General features: G+C 40.3%; 2 protein-coding genes across 2 annotated transcripts in view; one reads left to right on the forward strand and one right to left on the reverse strand.

Annotated features, from left to right (window-relative positions):
- Positions 1 to 26,141, reverse strand: part of LOC141338412 (poly(rC)-binding protein 4-like) — a 405,056-nt gene that overhangs the window by 90,010 nt on the left and 288,905 nt on the right. The window lies entirely within an intron of this gene.
- Positions 1 to 26,141, forward strand: part of dock3 (dedicator of cytokinesis 3) — a 244,681-nt gene that overhangs the window by 28,559 nt on the left and 189,981 nt on the right. The window contains exons 3-4 of the mRNA XM_073844512.1: positions 921 to 1,004; positions 9,608 to 9,648. Coding sequence (XP_073700613.1) covers positions 921 to 1,004; positions 9,608 to 9,648 — 125 coding nt within the window. The remainder of the gene's footprint in view (positions 1 to 920; positions 1,005 to 9,607; positions 9,649 to 26,141) is intronic.

The following is a 26,141-nucleotide window of genomic DNA, read 5'->3' on the forward strand; positions in this document are numbered from 1 at the left end:
CGCAATTGCACATTAAAATTGTGAGATATAAACTCGCAATTGTAAAAAAAATATTTTTCCCTCAGAATTGGACTATATAAATCGCAGTTGCAAGAAAAGAAGTTAGAATAGCAAGAAAAAAAAAGATTCATGGGTTATGAACAAAACTTCAAGAAATGTCACAGAATTGCAAGATACCAACTTGCAAATCTGAATAGTGTGTTTATAATTCTGACTTTATTTCTAACAATTGTGAGTTTATATCATGCAATCCTCAGAGGAGTCAGAATTGCGAGAAGTAAACTCTCAATTGCAAGAAAATAGTTTTATATCTCACAATTTTAACTTTATTTCTCACAATTTTGAGTTTATGTCACATGATTCTGACTAGCAACTGCTAGTTTATATCTCACAATTCTGAGAAATTAAGTCAGAATTGCAAAAAAAAAGTCAGAATTATGGGACATAAACTCAAAATGGCAAGCAATAATGCCAGATTTGCAAGATATAAACACTAGATAGATAAAAGTCAGAATTGAGAGACGTAAACTTTCAACTGCAAGAAAAATATGACGATTTGCGAGTTTATATCTCACAATTCTCAATTTTTCTTACATTTTTCGAGTTTATGTCCCATGATTCTGACTTTGTAACTCTCAATGATGAGTTTATATCTTGCAATTCTGAGAAAAAAAGGAATTGTGAGATGTAAATTCCGACACGGCAACACTGACCCAACCAATAGCATATGTTGGGGGCGGGGCTTTCTGACCAATGGCAGACAGAGGAAGTGTTTGGGGATTCCATTCAGGAGGGTTGTTGCGCTGACATTACGTCGCTTTTAACATCCATTTAGTGTTGTGGTTTGTTTCAAATGCATTGTCTATGAACATTTTCAATAAGCATCTAACTCGTTTTTCTCTTCTTTTATCTTTTCTCAGTGGTCTGTAGTTTCCGAGGATCTGTGTCACATGGTCTGACTCTAGAGCTTGGGGAAACGGTTCAGATCCTGGAAAAGTGTGAAGGTAAGTCATTCTCTGCAAGTATCGTAAAACTTTTAAACTGATGTGTTGGGAAACGTAATTTTTTTTACGGGTGTTGGTGGCACTTTCCATGAAAAAGTAGAAACTGATGTCTCATTTATTAAAGACGTCAAATATTTTTCTACAGTTTATTGGAAATATAAGTTATTAATAATTATACAACAGTTCTCTCTGGTCCTCAATCTAATTGGCTGAGAGGAGTGCCATATTCTAGTAATATCGGAACTCCAACCACTTCACCTTTTGTGTTACTCTATTTCTCACAGCGAGTGAGACACCCAAATCCACTTAAATTTGATAAATAATACTGTTTTTGTGTCTCAGAATGTAGTTTTAAGAGTTTTTTAGGTGAGGATGTACTTGTTTAGACTTCAACATAACATCTATTTGAACATTTGCTTCAACGTTTTCGGAGGTGTGAACTCCAGCACTCATGAACCCGCCTGGAGTAGCTTTACCTTGGCAAGATCTTCTGGAAGTTGCCGCTGGCTCTGATGTGTATATGAGACATCAGACAAACATGTGATATAATTTGTTTTGAATAAATCTAACAGGCTCTCATTAATCTATTATTTGTTCCAGAGCAAATAGTTTTGGCTGAGGGCAAAATCTCATCACATTATATTTCATCTAAATGTAATCCTGTATATCAGAGTTCTGCCTTCGATGGGTAGGCATGACCATTTAGAAAGAAACATAATAATAATAAATACAAATAAGTTTCAAACCCTTTTTGTAACCTCTTCATGAAAAGTGGCAAGAGACATATGAACATTTGCCAACCACTCTTAGTTCAGTACGTCATGTATATTGTAAGACAAATTCTCCTGTCGCTGCGTTTTTTGCTCAGTGTGTAACTTGTGCTGCTGGCAGTCTTAGAGAACCAGAATAATTCTGATTACTTAAATGTAACCGAGAGACTTTCAACACAGATTTTCAGGGCGCCTCTAGGGTCACGGTGTAACTCTATCTCAGCCTACAGAGCAGTAATGCATGTTTGATTAGCATATATTTATAATAAGCTAGACTTTAAGAGGACTAAATCTTCTCCGAAGTTGGACATTTTATAAGTTTGTTTGGTTTTATTTTATGACTTTTTGTATGTAACAACACTATTAGCTCACTGTAGCCTACCATTACCCCAGTCTTGCAGATGCAGTTAATGGGATTGTTGTGTGCCCATTTCAGGACAAGGGCTGTGATTCATGGACGTTTCATCGATTGCTTTGATGAAAGCTATATATCGGCACCTCAGACCTCGACTTGCTCAGATAACGGGCCTGATCATGTGATATTAGCCGTGGCATGTCTGTCCTCCAGTATTGATCGAGAATTCATTCACTGTTTCCGTTAGTAATCTTTCTTTCTTTATCAGAAGTATACTGTAAGAAAAAGTAGATGAAGCAAGATCTTCTAGATGCTGATGGTCACCCTTAGGCTTCAAGTCACTTTTCGTTTGAATTATTTCTTCTTAAATCAGTTTACTTTAAGACTAGCTTGATCTCTCAGAAGAAATGGTTTGGCTTCTGGGTTTTTAATAGCTCCATGCAGAGACATTTCTCAGTAAAGGTCTCAGCAATGAGGCATGAAATGGAAACAAATGAAACAAATTTTGACATACTGTAATAGAATCAAGCTATACATTAAATTTGGTCCATTCAGATCATTTGGTCTTGAAATAATTTCTTTCTTGACAGATCTGAGCTAGTTTGAGACTTTTTTGTGATCTCTAGATAACAGACAGTGGCTTGAACATCACCAAATCTCAAAAATTTGTGGTAATTCGTAGAGTGACTTCTTTCTTGCTTATTACAACCCTGTGTCAACATGTTAAAACCATGTGGATTTAATCGTAATTCAGAAATGCAATGCACACAAATTCGCTTCCAGGTAACAGAGTTTTCATAGATTTTCGTTTCAGCCCCCTCTGGGTCCTGAAAGAAAAGTGGCTCAATTTCAGAGTGTCGCAGTTTAAAGGTCAGTAATAAAAAATGCTCGTTCCCAAGAGCTGTCAATGGTCATGGCTACAGCCGATATTCAGAGCCCGCAGGCGAAGAGTAAGAGATGCATGCCGCATTGTACCTCAGACAGTGAAATACAGCCTTTCAAAGGAGGAAGAAATATGTTTCAGTCTGCAAAAGTGGCAAAACATAAAACCCTGCCATTCAACCTCAGGTGTTGGACTAGTAGAGTGAATTTAAGTAGTCTTGGGTGCAATTTTTTGCCTATTGTAAAGTTGGTTGCTGATTTTTTTTGGGAGTGCAGTGACAGAGGGTCTTTTTTGTGCTTCGTATTAGGGATGCTCATTTCGGTTAATTTTCCTGACCGACAACCGCTGCTCGTTATCCCGAACATTAACCGTTAACTGATAAAATTAGAATAATAAATTAGTTTAAAATAAAAATAGAATGCACGAGTATCTGTGATGATACATTAAAAATACAAGCAAATGTTTTATTTTAACGTGCAAACAGCAGCATACAGAGCAACAACAAAAACTGTATTGACATATACTTAAATTGTCACGCATCAGCAGCGGTTCTGAGAACAGAAAATCTGAATGAAAAAAAAGAATAATATAAATAGGCCTACACTAAATATGTATAAATTAAATAACTACCTAATTAAGATGACAAAACTAAAACACACTGAATCCTTTTATGCGCTTTGAAGAACTGTACCGGTCTTATTCTTCTCGTCGGACATAAAAATATATAGCAGGCCAGCCAATACCTCAGTGGGCCTAGTTTTTAACATGTCCACATGCTGTACGATAGGCAGGACCGCTGCCTGTTAACTCTTAGATCCGCGAAAAAAACACCATCACAAAAGCCCTTTCAATTTGCGGTTCGGGACTTCTATCCACTGTCATATGCGTGTGGAGAAGTGCGTGTTTTACAGCGTTCAGCAACAGCCAATCACAGACATGTATGTTGATTTGATTATCACTGTGGCCAATCAGAGGAGGCTATGTTACAATCCACTCACCAACCAAAGTGCCGGTTTCAGTTTTGCTGACTTCTACACTTTCGCGAACTCTCTTATTAAAGCAAAGAAAGTGTTGGCATTATATAAATAAGAGATTAATTGTGCAGTGTAAAGGTTATTTTATTACTTTTTAATAACTTTATGAGATTGCGATGAACTACTCTAAAATGAGTGATAGCTTTCCAGTGATTGTAACGGGAGCGCCTATTGCGCACTTTCTAGACTATAATTCATTCAGAATTTGAATACATTCACTCACGGATTCACTCTAATAACCCAATAACGCCACTTGCCATTGAGTTGCATATACTACATCTGTTTACTAAGTAAAGGTGAAGCGAAATATGTCCGTACAGCCAAACTGCACGTGTCGACACACGCGTGTGAGTAAACAGATAACTTACAAATAGCATTATTTCTTTCACCATGCAGCAAACGTAAAAAAAAGAATAGAAAAAAACCCTTTTAAACCGTTTAACTGATAGTAATAATCGGTTAAAATTCTTACTGTCGGTTAACGGTTAAACGGTCAATACGAGCATCCCTACTTCGTAGTAGTCTGCTTTCATTCTATAGGAAATGGCAACTTGAACATTCATCAGAATTTCTCCTTTCATGTTAACAAGTAAACAAGAAAGATTTGAAATGACATGAGGGTGAATAAATGACAAAAAACGAAAAATATGCTGTACTGCACATTCTGAATGACTGGATGTGAATGGGTAGACAAACAGATTGTGTGTGTTGGGCGGTGGATTAGCCACAGGTCACCAGGTGAGGTGAGAGTTTTGGTTTTGGCCTCGAGGGCTGGGATAATCAGTGCTCTGATTCATGGGGTTAGCAGTTTGCTGTATGTATTGATTGTTTTGCAGCAGTGCCATGCTTTTGAGGTAATGGATGCCTGGAAAATCGAAGCTTTTCAAAGCTCTGGGTTCTGGAGTGTCGCGGTGGCCTGCAGTGGCCAGTGGTCTGATTGGACCGCTCTGTTTTGAGAACTGAAGATTTCTGCAGTGTCATCCACTGGGAGCTTGAGGGAGAAGTGTGTGTCTGAACACTTGACAGGATATTTGACTGTTTATGCTCATTGGGAGTTTCCTTTTAACTGTAAACAGCCCCCAGTCCAACACTGAAGTTTTCAAAAGGAAGACTCGATAGACTCTAGACTTGAAAAAAGCTAGACTAGAAAATAACGGGTAGGATAAACAAACAGAAGTGACTGACTGAAAGGTAGATAGACATACAGTTAGACAGAGATAGATAGATAGATAGACAGATAGATAGATAGATAGATAGATAGATAGATAGATAGATAGATAGATAGATAGATAGATAGATAGATAGATAGATAGATAGATGGATGGATGGATGGATGGATGGATGGATGGATGGAGGGCGGGAGGGAGGGGGGGACGGACGGACAGACGGACGGACAGATAGATAGATAGACACTGTAGATATGCAGATTGACAGATAGATATATTTGCAGACAGGCAGATGCAATAGATATGTAGATTGATTGGACCGATAGACAGACATGTAGATGATGGGTATACAGACATACAGCAGTTGTCTAGTATTAATCCCACAAGGGTGTGGCACTCTAAAGAGCAAAACCCTTTGAGATAGACAGGTCACCATTACAGCTGTGAACATGAACAATCTGAGAGCACAACAAGTCCCTGCAGTCTACACCTGTAGAGAGACACAGACAGAGATGACACATTTCATCGGGTGTTTGTTTGTTGGCAGCTGTGTGTTGATGCTGAGTTTCCTCATGTCCACATGGAAGCCTCACGCCAGCAAACATGAGCCGTCTGCTAATCTATCACAGCTAATGCCTACAGTCAGCCTCCAGCACAAACACTTATGAATACTGTTTGTATATGGCACTGCTTGTGGTTATTCTGGTCCGGATTCTTCTCTAGAGAAGACCTCAACATCTTGTGTGCTAGTAGCTTGTAGCAAGCTAAAGGCAAAATCATTTCCATGTTGCTAATATGCTAAAAATGTATTGACACCCATGTGGACCCAGTATACAGCAGTGCCAATTTATGTCAAACAACCTGACACAAGACCCATCGTCCAAATGTTGTTCATTAGCTAATAGCATGGTTCGTTTTGGTGCTAAATGAAAAGCGACAATGGAAACGGCTAACGTTGACTGACGTGGCCCGCTCATTCCTTGCATAAGCCAAATAGCTAATTACAAAGTGCACCTCCTCCATTTTCAAGATGCACCTGGGGAGAATACTAACAAAGATAGACTGCCATGATTAATGCGGCAGAGTCTGGGTTGCGTTTGAGACAGATGGCCACAGGTGTCAGTGACGTTAGCAGCCAAGCTTATGAATATTTTCCACGGTTGTCACAACAGATTGTTTACAAATGGCTACATTAACGATTGCATCACACACCAACAATTTCACTTCCTGAGTCCAAATATTCTGCCTATTATACTATTACATAGTCTGGTTTGAAAAGGCATCACTATTTTTATTAAAAGCTGGAAATCTGAGCGATCTCTTAACAAAAACTATTAAATTTAGACTTGTAACTTGGACTGTATATTATGTTAATGCCACTCAAGACACTTTAGCAACTGCATAGAAACACACTGGCAACTACCCAGAACACCTGTTGGCTTAGCAACAAGCTTACATCAGTCAAAATACCTTATCATCGGCATAGCAACACCCTGGTAATCATACAGAGCACACTAGAATCAGCAAAGCAACATGCTAACATGACTCAAGACACCTTAGCAACTGCATAGCAACACCCTGGCAACCACCCAGAACACATGTTGGCATATCAAAATGCAAACATCACTCAAGACACATTAACAAACAGCATGGCAACACTCAGACAACCACTCAAAAAAACCTATTGGCATGGCAACATGCTAACATCACTCAAGACGCCTTAGCAGTGAATAGTAACATAATGAAAGCCATCCAGAACACCTTAGTATTGGCAAAGCAACATGCTAACATCTCTCAAGACACCTTAGCAACTGTATAACAACACTCTGACAACCACCCAGAACACCTATTGGCATAGCAACATGCTTATATTACCCAAGACACTTTAGAAACTGCATAGCAACACACTGGTAATCATCCAGAACACATTAGTGCCATCATAATTTAGTGTCAGCATAATAACATGCCTATTGGCATAGCAACATGCTGACATCATTCAGGACACCTTAGCAACTGCATAGTAACACCCTGGTAACCATCAGAACACACTAATATTAGCGTAGCAACATGCTAACATTCCTCAAGACACCTTAGCAACTGCATAGCAACACTCTCACTCAACCATCCAGAATACACTAATATCAGCATGGCAACATGCTAACATCACTCAAGACACCTTAGCAACTGCATAGCAACACCCTGGTAACCACCCAGAACACCTATGGACATATCAACATGCTAACATCACTCAAGGCACCTTAGCAACTGCATAGCAACACCCTGGCAACTACATAGAATGCCTATTGTCATAACAACATGCTAGCATTACTCAAGACAGCTTAGCAACTGCATATCAACACCCTGGTAACTACCCAGAACACCTATTGGCATAACAACATGCTAACATTACTTAAGACAGCTTAACAACTGTATAGCAACACCCTGGTAATCATCCAGAACACTTCAGTATCAGCATAGCAACATGCCAACATCATCCAAGACACTTTGGCAACTGCATAGCAACCCCCCAGCAACCATCTAGAACAATGTAATATCAGCATAACAGCATACTAAAATCAGTCAAGGCACCTTAGCAACTGCATAACAACACCCTGACAACTACCAAGAACACCTCTTGGCACAGCAACATGCTTACATCATTCAAAACACCTTAGAAACTGCATAGCAACACCCTGACAACCACCCAGAAGACCTATTGGCATAGAAAAAAATGATAACATCACTCAAGACACCTTAGCGACTACATAGCAACACCCTGGCAACCATCCAGAGCACCAGCTTTGTGGCATTTTTCTTCGGAAGGGGATTGATATTAGTCAGGGCTGCTGCTGACTAATATGATGATTTATTTATTTATTTTTTTGCCATAATAGGTCTTTTCTAATAGCTAATGATTTAGCTTTAGGGGAGGCACCGGTTATTTATGCTCTAATTAAGTGAGAAATACTCAAGCAGAGAAAAGCCAAGAAATAAACTGGTTCATGATGTGTCCAAGGCTAATATTTTCCAGACAAATACTGTGAGAAAACAGACATAAATTGAAGATGTACACATATAGATGTATTTGTAGTATTTGGTAAAATTTTGTGGTATACACTTCATTCATACTACATATTACAGTTTGTTACCTGCAGTATTGATTGTATCTACTTTATATTTTTACCACTAGAAAAGTGTCAATCAGAAGTGACTGTATAAAAAAATACATCCTGTTTTCATGTTTTTATAATAATCTTCCTAGATTAAATAATTAACTTTTGTTTTAATATAAAAATAAATATTAATTTAAGACCGGATAATTTCACTTCTTTTTGCTTTGAGATAATTTATACAGTGTAATTTGACCCAAGGAGAGCTGCAACAATGAAATGTTTTCAAACAGGTTTCCTGAACACGCCCCTCATTTGTCATTGGTCAGATAGCCCCACCCTAAATTCACACCATTGGTTGATCTTGTTGCTATGTTGGACTGGACAGAATGATCAAACAAAAAGAGCAATGTTTTGAATTTACCTCAGTGTAATCAACCAATGAGTAAAAGTATTTCACCACATCAAAAATGTATGCTCCTCATCTTCATCATTAAAAAGTTACTTTGAAAAGCCTTGCTGAACAAGCAGTGTCGGAAAAAAAGTGTTTTTTTTTTTTTTTTTTTCCTCTAGGCGACTCTTTAGTCGTACTTAAATGTTGTTATGTAGCCTTTAATGTGGCTAGCTTTGCTAACAGCTGGCTTTCTTACTGTATTAATAAGGTGACATACTGTGCAGAGACTTGAGTTTTGAATGTTTTGAGCTCGTTTTATTATGGACTGAAAGCTTATTATGATGTTGGTGGGATTCTGCAGCAGTGTGGTGAATTTGCTGGGAAGCAGAATATTTCTGAGATGTTCTGGACATCAGCCAGCAAAATTGATGACCCAGACCTTAGTGTACTGTAAGTTCCAGTCTTTATGTTCCACCTCATCTAAAAGATATGGCCTTCAACATAGCATAGTTGCTGTGAAAATGCGATTCGATGCATTAGGGACGCAGTGAAGTACTTTTATAGAGTCAAAGAGTCAAGTGTGTCAGTTCAGTTACAGTATGTTGACAAAATAGAATTGACATTTGGATTTCATGGGAGCGTATTACAGATGTAAAAAACTACATGGGCCAGGAGGACATCTGCTTGAATAAGAGATGACCCCGAATACACTTTAAATGTGCCTTTAGACCAAAGGGAGCGCTGCATTTCATCTCAACACATTTATTGAATCTATTTCATATGAATAGCAGTTTTTGTTGCTGGTGCATACTGGTCATGTTAGATATTATTATTTTATTTAATTAAACTTTTAGTGTTTCTCAGTTAACATTTGTATTTTGTCTATTACAGGATGGTACAGAGGCTTTTCCACCAAGAAACCCACAACCAAGGTAAACTGATTCATTTTTCATACTCATAAGTATGGATTTTACAATCCATCCAGTGTGCAGTTTGTTTCGTTGTTGAATGTCAAGTAAACAACAAAGATCTACTGTTGAACTGTAGTTTTTGGCTGTTAGGTTGTGACCCAAACTTGTTCTAGTATGGTTACGGAAAGCAGGGAAAAGCAATGCTAAATGCAAATGATAAAATGCAACCATGTGTTTTCTACAGCTGTGACTTTGATTAAAAAAGTCACATTTCAATAAATTGACATCCCTATATAATTTCACTATATGAGACACACTGACTCCCACACAAAAATAAAACCCATAATATCTGCTTACCTTGCAACAGTTCTCTTATTTACAGAAAGTCAGTTGAAAGGACTTTTTTTTTGTTCTGTGCTACAAAATGAAATCAATATGTGCATTTTACAATAAATGGCCTTTGACTGGTTGGAAATATGTAGTAGTGATCTTTCTAAATTTTAGCAGCGAGGGACTCTCTCCAGTGCTCACATAAAGGCTGTGTGGGCTATTGTTTTTACAGTAGTTAGGTAATCCAGCCTTTCTAAAATACTCCAACATACACCTGATATAAAATCCGTTGTTGGTTGCGAATACCATTTATTGAAAACATATCAGCAGGAATAGACAATAAAGGATGTATGGGACATTAAATGACTGGATTTTTTAAAAGTTTTATTCTAACTCAATTCCATTTACTATTTTGCCTGTAGACCTGAATCTTTTGTCCTCATAACACATTCAACATATTTGCTTTATAAACAAATTATTGCATTAATAGTTTGTAAAAATCATTATCTTGTAAATTTTTGCATTCAATCTCACATTCTTTGTAATTTGTTAGCACAGGAACATTTGTTTATAAAACGATCATACTTTTCCAAATTGACACCAATGAATTTATTTAGAGAATGAATTCCTGTGGAAATTGTTCACAAAAACCATAGTCCATAAATTGTCGCATAATGCAGCGCAAACAAATTTGTGTGTACAAAACCACTCTTACTTAAATTGACGGATTGTGCAGTGGCAACACATTTTTTTGCAAAACAAATGTCTGTGCAGATATGAAAAAATAATGTGCATCATGCAGCATAAACACACTATTTGGCTAAAATTAAGGGCAAAATTTCTGTAAAACTATTTTGCATCATGCAGTGCTGACAAAGTAGTCCAGAGAACAAACTGGTTTGCAAAACATTTCTAGTGTAAATTGCACTAGAAATCATGGAGTGCTGAATAATTATTCATACCCTTTGCAAACTGTCACAGTCTATGGAAAAATCCAAAGTTCTATACCATTCCAAATAGTCCAAGCTGTTCTAAAGCATCCTAACTACCCTGATTCATTGGGAGCTGTTTTACTCAACTCAACAGGTGAAAAACAGAAGCTCTCTGTTGTTGGTTTGTGGACAGTCATGGCTAAGACAAAGGAGCTCACTGAGGACCTGCGGTTGTGCATTGTGGCTGCTTACAAGTCAGGAAAAGGCTATAAGACCATATCTAAATGTTTTGAAGTTCCAGTGGCTACAGTGCAAAGTATTATTACAAAATTACAAGACATTAACCACTGTGAAAAAACTGTTGCATCATGCAGCATCGACACATTTGTCAAACATTCACAGAACTTGTAATTATTATCTAATATTTATCTATTTATTATTTGAAGATACATTTAGGAGCAAAATTTTGACTAAACTTTCGATTAAAGTGTAAATTGGCGCATCATGCAGTTCCAACAAATTAGTCCAGAGAAAAAAATGGTTTTGCAAAGTGTTCGCAAAATCTTTCTAAAGAAAAAATAAATTGCTGCATCATGCAACACAAACACGCTGGTAGGACACATTTGTTTATAGAACAAATTGCTGTGCAAATATTTACAAAATCACTAATGACTAGTAATTCATTTACAGAAAGAATTTGTTTTCAAAATGACTTCCCGTGTTACTTGTTCGCAAAAACCATAGTACATAAATTGTTGCATTATGCAACACAAACATGTTGGTATGACACATTTGTTTATAGAACAAATTTCTGTGCAAATAATTCCTAAAATTACACCATCATCATGGAGTGCTGAGGAATTCATTAACAGAACAAATTGCCATGTAAGTTGCAACACAAACACAAACACGAACAAATGCAACACAAACACGTTTGTATGACAAATTTGTTTTTATAGAACAATTGCTGTGCAAATGATTCATAAAATCACTTCGTCATCATGGAGTGCCGAGGAATTCATTTACAGAACAAATTCTTATGTAAATTGTTCATAAAAACCATAGTACTTAAATTGTTATGTACGCACAAACGGGATAAGGGATAGTTCACCCAAGAATGAAAATTTGATGTTTATCTGCTTACCCCCAGGGCATCCAAGATGTAGGTGACTTTGTTTCCCCAGCAGAACACAAACGAAGATTTTGCGACTGCGACTCGTGACGATACATTGATGTCCTAAGACACGAAACGATCGGTTTTCGTGAGAAACTGAACAGTATTTATATCATTTTTTACCTTTGATACACAGCCACGTCCATCTGTCCTGAGCACGGGCTTGTCATCCGGATCGTTACACATGTACACGCTCTGGCGTACTATACGCAAACGCCGGAAGTGATCTGTTGCATGAAAACAACACTCATTGTTTACACAGTGCACGGAGACTGTGGGTATAGCGGCTATTCAAAATGGTAATTACTTGCGCTTATCCTGATTGCTCAAACCAATTTAAAGCTAAAAGATTACGTTTGCTTGCGCAAACTCATCCGGGACTTTTCACCGATTTCCCCTTACAGCATTTGCGTATACTATGCCAGAGCGTGTTCATGTGTAACAATCCGGATGCTAAGCTCGTGCTCAGGAGAGATGGACGTGGCTGTGTATCAAAGGTAAAAAATGATATAAATACTGTTCAGTTTCTCGCAAAAAACGATCGTTTCGTGTCTTAAGACATCAATGTATCGTCACGAGTCGCAGGGTGTAATTTGGATTTGTCTGCGCATGTTTTTGTTTACTTTTAAAGGTCTGGTGCCCATCCACATCCATTATTTGGCTGGCAGACTGCACCAGTTTTTGTTAAAAATCTTTGTTTGTGTTCTTCTGAGGAAACAAAGTCACCTACATCTTGGATGCCCTGGGGGTAAGCAGGTAAACATCAAATTTTCATTTTTGGGTGAACTATCCCTTTAAGAAACTTCTCAGGTTACGTATGCTCCCTGAGAGAAAACGAGACACTGCATCCTCTAGAGGTCGCTTTGGGGTCCTAGAGGACGCAGTGCGATGTTCCCTTGAAAGTTACGTCACAGGATACGTATGTAACCATGGTTTCCTCAGAGGGAATGAGACACTGCGTCCTCTAGGACAGCAAAGCGACCTCTGGAGGACGCAGTGCAAGTTCTCTACAAAACAACTGCAAAATCACTGTTGCGTAAATTTACACATTATTTTACAACATCTCCTACAGAACAAATTTCAGTGCAGATTTTTTTTTCGCAAAACCTTTCTTGCGTAAACTACTGCATCATGCAACACAACCACATTCGTTTACAAAACCAATTTCTGTGCAGCTTTTCACATCATGCAGCACTGACACATTTGTGAAACATTCACAGAACACCCAGTGTTACTTTTGTTTACTTTATTTGATGATAAATTCAAAATAATTGTGCCTCTAGACATGAATCTTATTCATGACATAAATGAAAAAGCCCTACAGTGGAATCTTTTTCATTCTGTGAGTTTTTGACTCCATTGTGCTGCTTTTAGTGTTATCTGAGGACATGTTTTGAAATACACTTAGACACTTAACTATGACATCTATTTGAAAGTGACAGCGATTAGCTAATATCCACTTCATAGGCAAGATTGTGCTTGTTATTCTGCTTTTCCTGACCTCACAAGCCAGGTTGAGACAAGGACAGGGCGTACCGCAAATATTCCTCCCAAAAGACAGATTTTCTCGGGATGAGAGGAGGAGGATGGAGCTTTAAAGTGACTTAGATCTTGTCCGCCGCAGCTGTTTTCTTCAGGGGCACAAGCACACAGGCAGGTATTACTGCGGGCGCCATGTTGAGCTTATTTGTTTCTGAAAATGGTCTATACTGCGGCGGAATTTCTTACAGCTTACTAGAATGTATTGAGAATCTCCACATTAGACAGAACTGTACATTTTTTTACAGTATAAAGTGAGTAGCAGTCTCATCTTATTATCAGATAGCACTAGACAAATATATGTCACATTCAGCCACACGTTGACAGATCCATATCCAGTAGCTGACATTTCCCAACAATTTTCTTTTATGTGAGTAAAGTTCACCTTGCAAAGGACAGCTGAAAAGTTGTATGCATACGGTGACCTTTACAGAACTATGACTAAACTACGAAGAAGCCCTCATCCAAACCATCGAAGATAAAGAGCTTCAGGCAAAATGTTCTTGAAATCACATGTATGAATGAACAGGAGTGTTGTTTTGATGTGAACACTCACCTTATCTTTTTTACCGAAGTAAAATATGGATTGGTCTATAACTCATATAACATATGTAGACTACTTCAGGATATACATAGCTTATCATATCTGTTATTGAATTAATATGTTTTACTCACTATAAACATATAAACATGGACATTGTTGCATATAGCTGCTTTTGGCTATCCGTTGGGCACAGGTGTGCCACACTGCATGCCAGTTGACACTTTACTCGAGGTGAGAATCCATAGGGTCGCCTTTGTGTTCACTGTGTGTGTGCATGCCATGTGGCAGGACCTCAAAGTGCCCGCCGGAGGTGCCTGTGATGCCCACTGTACGCAGAGTCCTGAGCGGTGTGCTCCACGGCCAATCCTTGCTAATCTTCTGTAGAGGTGACACTGGGCTGGCACCTGTTCCTAAATTAATGTGCCAAGCCTGCACTGTGAGAACCGCAGGGTTGTACTCACAGTGTGAATGAGGTGGGATACTCATGCCATTACCTGGAGCTGCAAGGAAATCTTGCCACCCAAACTGCTCAGAATTCCTGCTCAGAGTTTTTTTTCCTGTTAAAATGGCATTTTTACAGTCGTATGAAGGTTAAAAACATCACATTTTCACTGATGTATCTCATTTGAGACAAATTAGAACCTCTTGCATAAATTGTTGCATCATACAGCACTAACATGTTTGTTTACTGAATTAATTTTAGTGTAAATTGTAGAAGTGTTTGCTGTGCAGTAAGGTCTTGCTGTATAGCAGAAATATGAATTTTGGTTTAAACTTGGTGCAATTTTGGTGACAATTGTAAAATTTATAAAACAATTCTTACGTCTTACGCATAACACAAATTTGTAGTGTTCATAAACCCATTTAAAAAGAACTGTTTTACGTCACTTGTTTACAGATTACAAATTTGTGCGTAAAATCTTTGTAAAATAATTTTGGGGTAAACTGTTGCATCATGCAGTGATGGTACATTTGTTTACATAATGAATTTTGGTGTAAATTGTACAGTTAAAAATATTCTTAGTTAAACTGTCTCGTTGTCTAGCACAAATATAATTTTGGTTTAAACTGTTCATAAAATCATTCTTACATAAAATGTTGCATCATGCAGTGTTAAAACACATTTGTTTACAAAACTATTTTTTGTGTAAATTTTAAAGGTCAGAAAACAATTCTTATGTAAACTGTTTCATTGTGCAGCACACATATAACTTTTAACTTTTAATTGTTCATGAAATGTTTACATTAACCCGTTTATGTACAAAATAAATTTATGTTTTTGTTATTGTTATTTTTTCCTAGGTCTTGTTGTCTAGCACAAATACAATTTTTGGTTAACCCTTAAATGCATGAATATTTTGCCAATCATTATTACATATTCGGGTTTTTAGTGACCTTGGCCTATATATCCAGCACAGATGGATCTCTAACCTCTGCAATAGCCAAATTTTTTCTTGATATTTTAAGAACAATTACAGAAGAATAAAATAAAGCATATTCCGTTATCTTTTGAAACTTAGAAGGGTTCAATTTGAGCAGATGATTTTACCATCGCTGTCATCGTCAGAGTGCTCTTCCACAATGCATTCAGCATCTGCCTCATATTCGCGATCTAAACATATTCGCAAAAAACATTATTTTCAGTGACTTCAAAGTCAATATTTTGATCGCTGGCAGCTTATTCAACACATCCAGCATCAAATAGCATTGACATTTATATTTTATTCTGTACAGTAATTACTCTGCTCTTCTGTTTTTTTTTTGCCTGCGATAATTATGAGTGAAACATCACGTCATTATTGTCCATCAAGCAGTGCCACCTCGAGGAATATCAATCTCAATCTTAAATTGTTTGTAATTTGTGTTTATAATTTGTAGTATAATTTGTAATTTGTGTTTATAATTTGTTAGTGTTTATAATTTGTAATCTTATTAAAGTTCCATGTAATTATTAAGTAATTTACAAGTCACTACAAAGTTCTACAGGTATTTGAGCTCTGCTACTATCCTGTGAGTGTTTGCGTGGTGAGTAATTGTTTGTTTGGCTTTGCTCTGCCCTCACTATTTTAAATCTCTTTGCCTCTCTCCCTCGATCAATTATTTTCATCAGAAATTTTCCACCCACTCTGGTCTGCCTACACACTGACACCCCAGAGCCCGCAGGGGAGCATCAGGAATGTGTCTTGAACCGCTTTCTGCTGATGGAAACGAGAATAGAGAGAAAGAGAGAGAGAATTTAACTTGAGAAGAGGTCAAATCATTCAATCACAAGCAGATTTGTTTGCCATTATTTATGGATTTGTTCATCAGAAAGAAATATTGAGAAGGAAGACTAGATGATTCAGAAGTCAGATTGAATTGACTGTTTCATTTAAAAGATGTATACTGGCTTACCATAATTGTGATAAATTGATAAATAACCATTACAACCATTATATCAATTATAATAATTATATCATTTAGTTTTATATTTTGCAAGTCAGTTTTATCCAAAGTACTCAAGGTATACAGGTGCATCTCAATAAATTAGAATGTTGTGGAAAAGTTCATTTTTTATTTCAGTAATTCAGCTCAAATTGTGAAACTTGTGTATTAAATAAATTTAGTGCTCACAGACTGAAGTAGTTTAAGTCTTTGGTTCTTTTAATTGTGATGATTTGGCTCACATTTAACAAAAACCCACCAATTTTCATGCTAATCAGCTAATCAATTCAAAACACCTGCAAATGTTTCTTGAGCCTTTAAAATGGTCTCTCATTTTGGTTCACTAGGATACACAATCATGGGGAAGACTGCTGATCTGACAGTTGTCCAGAAGACAATCATTGACTCCCTTCACAAGGAGGGTAAGCCACAAACATCCATTGCCAAAGAAGCTGACTGTTCACAGAGTGCTGTATCCAAGCATGTTAACAGAAAGCTGAGCTGGTGAGAACCGCAGCCTTGAGAGGCTTGTCAAGCAAAATCGATTCAAGAATTTGGGTGAACTTCACAAGGAATGGACTGAGGCTGGGGTCAAGGCAGTTGTCATATTCCTCTTGTTAAGCCACTTCGATCACAGACAACGTCAGAGGCATTTTAACTGGGCTAAGGAGAAGAAGAAATGGACTGTTGCCCAGTGGTCCAAAGTCCTCTTTTCAGATGAGAGCAAGTTTGTTTTTCATTTGGAAACTAAAGTCCTAGAGTCTGGAGGAAGGGTGGTGAAGCTCATAGCCCAAGATGCTTGAAGTCCAGTGTTAAGTTTCCACAGTCTGTGATAATTTGGGGTGCAATGTCATCTGCTGGTGTTGGTCCACTGTGTTTTTTGAAAACGTCTAAGGTTACATATGTAACCATGGTTCCCTGAAGGGAACAAGACGCTGCGTCGAAACGGTATGGGAACGCCTCCAGCGTGACCACGTTCTGAATCATGTGTGCAACCAGTCCAATGACAGTGCGAGACGTCACAGGCTTCATGACGTTACCGAACAGGAAGCATAAGAGCACGTGCGGTGAGAACAGCGCTAGCTTCTGGAGACAGCAAGCGCTGCAGGGATGCCGAAGTATGGCCTCGAGACGCAGCGTCTTGTTCCCTTCAGGGAACCATGGTTACATACGTAACCTGAGACGTTCCCTTCCAGGTAACTCGGGCTGTGTCGAAACGCTATGGGAATGAGAATGCCCTCGCTGCCATACTGAGGATTGTCCCTGCCAGTTAAGGCGAGAGGACGAAGGAGCCAGGAGAGGCTCTAAGATCCAGGCCGTAGTACCTGGCAAAGGTTAGGGGCGTAGCCCAGCCAGCCGCATTGCAGATGTCGGTGACAGAAAGGCCCGAAAGTAGGGCTTTAGAAGAAGATATACTTCTGGTAGAGTGAGCCTTGACTCCCAAAGGTGAGGGGTGATCAGAGGACTCATAGGCTACTGTGATGGCATCCACAATACACCGACTTATGGAAGGCAGGGCGGCCTCTCCTCGGAGGGCCTTAACAGACCAGAAGTTGGTCAGCCTTCCTCCACAGGGCAGTTCTGTGGATGTATGCATCCAGTGCTCGCACTGGACACATATGATTAAGCTTCTCTTGGTCGGGCTCCCTGAAGGGAGGAGGATGAAAGGCCTGCAGCACGACAGGCTGTGGTGCTACTGTGGGGACCTTCGGAAGGTACCCCATTCTGGGGTACATAAAGGCTTTGGCCATAACAGTCTATAAAGGAAGGGGCCACTGTGAGGGCCTGAAGATCCCCAACCCTCTTGAGTGAGGTAATAGCCAGCAGAAAGGCGTTTTAAGCGTGAGAAGACGGTCAGAGACCTCTTCTAATGGCTCAAAGGAAGGCTTGCAGAGTGCCTCAAGCACCACAGCCAGGTCCCAGGGAGGGACACGAGAGCATGCTGGAGGTCTCAACCTCAGCGCACCGCGGAGGAAACGTTTAACGAGGGGGTGTCTGCCCACTGAGGTGCCACCAAGAGGGGCGTGGTAAGCAGCTATGGCCACCACATAAACCTTCAGGATGGAGAGGGACAACCCGGTGGACAGACGGGCCTGTAAGAACTCCAGTACTCTACCAACTGGGCAGTTAACTGGGTCTAACTGGCGATCTCCACACCAAGAAGCGAAGAGTCTCCACTTCAAGACGTACAGTTTCCTCGTGGTGGGAGCTCTGGATTGGAGGATGGTCTCCACAACCTCAGTTGGGAGACCGGAAGCTATGAGTTGTGCCCCCTCAGGGGCCAAACCCATAGCTTCCACAGCTCCGGGCGAGGATGGAGAATTCCTCCCCTCGCCTGTGAGAGTAGATCCAGTCCTGACAGGGATTTCCCACGGTGGGCCGTCTAGGAGGGAGATGAGGTCAGAGAACCAAACTCTGGCCGGCCAGTACGGGAAGAAGCTGGACCCCGTCCTGGCATACTCTTGCCAGAACTCCCGGGAGCAGAGCAATCGGGGGAGAAGCGTACAGACAACCTATTCTCATCGTTTTGCGTATAAATAGCACGACTTTGCAATAGCGTGTAATACATACGCCAAAGTCAAATTTTGCGTGCATATGATGCCAATCCTTGCGTGCATATGATACGCCAATCCTTCCCATTAACTTCAATGGCGAGAGGATGCATACAAAAACCATGCATCATCTTTATATATATATAGAAGATTATGTGTGTTATTTGTACGCATCCTCTCTCCATTGAAGTTAATGGGAAGGATTGGCGTATCATATGCATGCAAAATTTGACTTTGGCGTATGTATTACACGCTATTGCAAAGTCGTGCTATTTATACGCAAAATGATGAGAACGGGTTGTTACAGACATAACCTCGGCCAGGTCTGTACCATAGCTTCCAGTCCTAGAGGAGCTGGATGATGAAGAGAGAACCAGAGGGGACATTACGCATTCTCCTGAGTCGCGAAGAGGTCCACTTGAGCCTGGCCAAAGATTCTCCAGATCTGCTTCACCACCTCAGGGTGAAGCATCCATTCCCCGGGCCTCAGCCCCTGCCTCGACAGGATGTCTGCTCCCAAGTTGAGGTGCCCAGGAATGTGAACTGCTCTCAGGGAGAGGAATTTCCTTTGGGCCCACACAAGGATCTGGTGCGCCAACTTGTACAAGGGGCACAAGTGCAGACCTCCTTGGTGGTTGATGTAAGAGACCACCACTGTGTAATCGTTGTGCACTAACACATGGTGATCTCTTAGGTCTGAGAGGAAGTGTTTCAGAGCCTGAAACACAGCCAACATCTCCAGGCAGTTGATGTGCCACGTGAGATGATGGCCCCTCCACAGACCATGGGCCGAGGGACCACTCATGACCGCTCCCCAATCAGTGAGGGATGCGTCCGTGATGCGGCAACAAGGAGTTCCCAGCACTGGGCCCTGAGTCAGGAACCAAGGCTTCCTCCACATGTTTAAGGCACGAAAGCATCGCTGCATGACCTTGATCATGCGAAGTTGGTTTCCCCTCGGCGAGAACCCCTTGGCTTTGAGCCACCACTGTAAGGGTCTCATATACAGCAGGCCAAAAGGAATCACGTTGGACGCAGCTGCCATCAGACCCAGCAGTTTTTGAAACTGCTTTACAGTGAGTGACCGGCCCTCTTTCACTCTCACGACCTGGGTGCGAATTGAACTGACACGAGCGGGGGACAGATGTGCCTGCATCGTGGTTGAATCCCACACCACACCGAGATAAGTGGTTCTCTGTAATGGAGAAAGCACACTTTTCTTGGCGTTTAGTCTTAACCCCAGAACTTTCATGTGTGACAGAACAACATCTCGATGTTGAACTGCCATCTGTTCTGATTGGGCCAAAATCAGCCAATCGTCAATGTAGCTGAGTATGCGGATGCCCTGGAGTCGCAAAGGAGCCAGAGCTGCATCCACACACTTCGTAAAAGTGCGGGGTGAGAGTGCAAGGCTGAAAGGAAGAACCCGATATTGGTATGCTTCGCCCCTGAAAGCAAACCTCAGGAACTTCCTGTGTTGAGGAAAGATGGAGACGTGAAAGTAGGCGTCTTTGAGATCTATAGTCACAAACCAGTCCTCGGACCTGATGTGTGAGACAATCTTTTTCACCGTCAGCATTTTGAATTTGAGGCACATGACTGAACGATTTAGTACACGTAGGTCTAAAATAGGCCTCTGCCCTCCATCCTTCTTTGGAACAATGAAGTTCCGGCTGTAGAACCCGGACTCTCGCTCGTGAGGAGGGACCACCTCGATGGCCTCCTTCCCCAGGAGAGTGTTTACTTCCTGTTCCATGACCAGAGCCTGAATGTGGTAATGTGGTAACCTTTTTCTACAGAGAGACATTTGGCAAAAGTTTCCACGCTGCCAGAAAGTCTGCTAAGGGAGATAAGGGACTGACCTCTGGATTTGACAGAATGGCTAGCCTGGGGTCCCGAGACAGGGGACTGAATAACCCAGCTAGCTGTTCAAGGGACCTCTAATGAGGTTGCGAGCCTCCTAGCACCGCTATGAACTCGGGCGGTGACAGAGATATGCTCGCTGGGGACCGCTGCGCCCTGAAACACCAGGGACTTAGACATCGCTCTCAAAAAAAAAACTATGCTAACTTGCACAAAACGGAGAGCGAACACACACACAGACAGAACGCTTGCTGAAACAACAAAAGCTAGCGCTGTTCTCACCACACGTGCTCTTATGCTTCCTGGTCGGTGACGTTATGACGCCCGTGACGTCTCGCGCTGTCATTGGACTGGTTGCACACGTGATTCAGAACGTGGTCACGCTGGAGGCATTCCCATAGCGTTTCGACGCAGCTTGAGTTACCAGGAAGGGAACCAAAGTCACTGCACCTGTTTACCAATACATTTTACAATACTTCATGCTTCCTTCTGCTGACCAGCTTTTTAAAGATGATGATTTTATTTTCCAGCAGGATTTGGCACCTACCCACACTGCCAAAAGCACCAAAAGTTGGTTATATGATATACAGTAAATTAACATACTTTCCAGAAGGCCAACAATTCACTAAATTTTTTTTTTTTGTATTGTATTATGATGTATTTTAATTTGTTGAGATTAAACTAAGCTTAAACTACTTCAGACTGTGTGCATTGAATTCATTTAATACTTTCATTTAATAAAAGTTTAACAATTTGAGTTGAATTACTGAAATAAATTAACTTTTCCATGACGTTCTAATTTATTGAGGTGCACCTGTACATTTGATCAGTTCAGGCATTTCCTGGGAATCGAAACCATGACCTTGGTTGCTATCTATTTGTCATGATGTCTAACGTTAATTAATTTTGAATGCTGCCCTACCACACATCATCTGGAGAAAAAATAAGACTTGACATATTTAGCCGTCTTAAAGACAAGAAAACAAACAGCCTGCAAGATTAGCACAGACAACACACAATGAGCCAAACAATATGGCACACAATACGGCGTTGATTGACATGCGGGTGAAGATTTCTGAACGCCTGTGTAGCTGGTTCTTGACTAAAAGTACTGACAAATAGACAAAACACACTTGCGATATAATGACAGCTTTTCCAAAGCATTTTGTCCAAGACATAATCCTTTTTTTTTCTTTTGCTAAATTACACAGTTTTCATTCACATGCTGTAATTATGTCAGTTTTTTTCTCTATTGTGCAAACTCTGGGACAAAAGATAGAGTGTGGGAAGTGTTTATTTCTACTTTTTTGGAGTGTTTGAATTACTTAGAAACACTTTAAAATTGAGTATGAAATAATGGAAGTGAAGGCAAGCCATATACACCTACAAACATCTATGTTTTTATACTACCGTTCAAAGGTTTGGAAAAAGGTCTCTTATGACCAACAAAGCTGCACTTTTTTATTAAAAAATACAGCAAAAACAGTAATACTGCAAAATAGTATCACTATTTCTTTTTTCCTGTTTGAATATGTAGTAATACTGAAAAAAATATGATAAGCAGCGAGACTACACCACTGACAAGGCAGGTTTTTAGACTTTCCACACCAAAATCTGGGACGCTCTTTTCCACAGAGCGAGAGTTTCTATTCCAGAATCCAGGCCACAGTGGGCCATGTCTCCAGAGAGAAATTCCTGCCGATTAGAGCAGATCATTACTCCTTATGGCAGAGGGAAACGCAACCTGTGCCGCACAGGGAGAGAGGTCAAGAGGGGTGACGGAGGGGAGAGAGTCTGTTAGACAACCCTTCACACAAAACCTGCCTTTTTATCAAGATGAATGAGGGCCAGGGAAAGATAGCTTTGTTACCCAGACAAATTTAAACCTGACATATTGGTGTCTCTGCCTTGTCACCATCTTTCTAAAAGCATCTCTAGGGGTCAGACGACATATCTTGATTTCCTGTAGCTTTTTTTTGGCTGTTACGCTATTTTTGGTTCCTTCAGTTTTTCATATGTTTTGGTAACACTTACAAATGACTGTGTTTAACAATTGACCTACGTAGGTCAGTAGTTCAGGCATGAATCTGTGAAAATATATATATATAAAAAAGTTTACTGATGTTTCAAATTATCTAAATGTACAATATTGTGTTTAACATTTTTGAAAGAAGCTTCTTATGTATGGAGCCCCTAAAGGGATATGTTGGTGTAACTGTATTTTAATGCTTTTGTGTTCTCTTGCAAATCTTTTATGGAGATAATATTAGGTTCAAGGAAAATGCAAAAGATTTTCAAGAGAACACAATTTTCTTAGAGAAAATCAAGACTTTAGCAAAAAAAAAAAAAAAAATGCAGTATTTTTGTGAGAGAATGCAAACACCTTAACTCGTAAAACATTACTCTTGCAAAAGTAAAGTTTCTTGGGGGAACAGAATAATTTTTCGAGAAAAGCAAATGCAAAGTTTCTCAGGAAAACTTAACACTTTTGCAAAGAAACTGAAATAATTTGCGAACAAATGCAAATTTTCTCAAGGAAAACAACTTTTTTTCAAAACTCAATACTTTTGCAAGTGAATGGAAAATTTTGCCAACACACAAACATTTTCTTCTCAAGAAAACAGTGCTTTTGTAAGCATTCCCTTTCTCAGGGAAACAGTACTTTTGTGAGAGAGTGCAAATATTTTCCAAGGGAAAGCAAATATTCTCAGAACTCTATTTCTCAGGACTCTATATTCTTGAGAATTGAAGTACTTTTTCAAGCTAATGCAGAGTTTCTTGGGGAAACAATGCACAGGACCACAGCTGCAGTGGCATATCAATTGCCTAGAGTTGCTAGCAGTGCTGCTTGGTCTGCGCCGGTTCCTTCCGATGCTGCGAGCCAAGAAAAATAGTAGTCTGTACGGACAATACAGTGACCGTAGCATACAGCATTCGCCAGGGTGGTTTACGCTCCTGTCGCATGTCGCAACTTGCCCGTCATCTCCTCCTCTGGAGTCAGAAGTGGCTCAAGTCACTGCGTGCTGTTCATGTTTCAGGAAAGCTCAATCGTGCAGCCAGTGTGCTTTCACGACAGCTCACCCTTCCTGGAGAATGGCGACGTCATCCCCAGGCGGTCCAGCTCATCTGGAGTCAATTCGGGGAGGCTCAGATAGATCTGTTTGCCTCCCAGGAATCCTCCCACTGCCAGCTCTTCTACTCTCTGACTGACCTTCGGAAGGGATGCACTGGCACACAGCTGGCCCTGTGGTCCCCTCAAGTATGCCTTTCCCCCAGTGAGCCTCCTTGCACAGGCCCTGTGCAAGATCAGGAAGGACGAGGAGCAGGTTCTGCTGGTTGTGCCTTACTGGCCCATCCGAATCTGGTTTGCCAACCTCATGCTCCTCTCGACAGCCCCTCCCTGGAATATTTCCCTGAGGAGTGACCTTCTTTCTCAGGGGATGGGCGCCCCGATCTATGGAACCTACATGTGTGGCTTATGGCTTCTAGTTCCTCTGACCAAGTGGACCCACAGAGATGCTCGGTTAGAGTGGCGATTTACTTTCTGCAGGAAAAGTTGGAGCGGAGGCTGTCCCCCTCCAGTTTAAAAGTGTATGTGGCAGTAATTGCTGCATATCTTTATGCAGTGGATGGCTCGTCTCTAGGGAAGCATTACCTGATCACCAGGTTCCTGAGTGCGAGAAGGATAAACCCTCCTAGGCCGCACCTCATCCCCTCTTGGGATCTCTCCATGGTCCTCCTAGGTCTGTGGAGAGCTCCCTTCAAGCCGCTTTGTTCAGTCAAGCTGAAATACCTTTCGCTTAAGACCTCGCTCCTGACCATCAAGAGGGTGGGGGACCTGCAAGCATTCTCAGTCAACAAGATGTGCCTTGAATTCAGCCCAGCTGATTCTCAAGTGACCTTGAGACCCAGGCTTGGTTATGTGCCCACGTTCCCACCACTCCCTTTCAGGATCAGTTGGTGAACCTGCAAGCTCTGCCTCCGGACCCAGCCTTAGCGTTGCTGTGTCCCGTGCTTTGGGGGCCAGCAGAAGGAGAATGCTTTCTCCAAACAGAGGTTGGCCCATTGGGTGGTAGATGCCATCACCTTGGCTTACGAGTCCCAAGGTGAGCTGAGCCCCCTAGGTGTTCTATCTCTTTCCACCCGAAATATTGCCTCCTCCTATACACTAGCGCAATGTTCTTGAGGAAACACAATACTTTTACGAGTAAATGCAAAGTTTCTCAGGAAAACACAATACTTTTTATGAGAGAATGCAAATTTTTTGCATGGAAAGTTAAGTTTCTCAGGGAAACTATACTTTTGCAAGTGAACATATTTAGACATTTTTTATAGAAAACTGAATACTTTTGCAAGCGAATGCAAAGTTTCTCTGAGAAACATTACTTTTGTAAGAGAGCACAAATTTTTTTGCAAACTTTTATAGGGAAACAGGTGAACTGAAATATTTTGAGAACAAACTAAAACTTTCTTTAGGAAACACAATGCTTTTGCAAGTGAACACAAAGTTTCTCAGGGAAACATTACATATGTGAGATGAATGGAAATATTCTCAGTGATCACAGTACTTTTTCGAGCAAATGTAAAGTTTCTGAGGGGAACACAATGCTTTCGCAACAGAATGCAAATGTTTTACAAGAGAACACAAAGTTTCTCAGAGGAATGCAATACTTTTGCGAGAGTTTATAGACAAATGCTTATGTTTAGGGTTTCCTACTTATTAGTTTGTGATGCCACAAAATTCTCTATAGAAAGACTTTCAAAATGAGCAAGAGTTAATTGCAAATAAAAACTAATATTTTATGATGAATATTATGTATTTTATACATTTTTATACATTTAAGAAGTAATTTAATGCCAGTTTTACTCAGCTGTCATTTAGAAGTCAGTATTAATGAATGTCAGAAACGGTGCACAGTGGAATAGTCAGCTTTCAGAGGCTTTTAATTATTTACATGCCTGCTAAAGCTGGAAAGCTTGATGCTGTCTGGCTCACAAAGGTCTGCTGAAAACTGCAAGTTCACCTTCATCACCGTATATGTTTGTCAAGTTAGAGAGGAGCTTAATCCAGCTCATTAAAATCATCTGCTCCCCAAAATTAATACTCGTCATGTGCCAAATGTGAGTACAAATTGGCATTGACATGTTAAGAGTTT

The sequence above is a fragment of the Garra rufa genome, chromosome 7 (assembly GCF_049309525.1).
Source record: "Garra rufa chromosome 7, GarRuf1.0, whole genome shotgun sequence".
In the NCBI taxonomy this organism is placed as follows: Eukaryota; Metazoa; Chordata; class Actinopteri; order Cypriniformes; family Cyprinidae; genus Garra; species Garra rufa.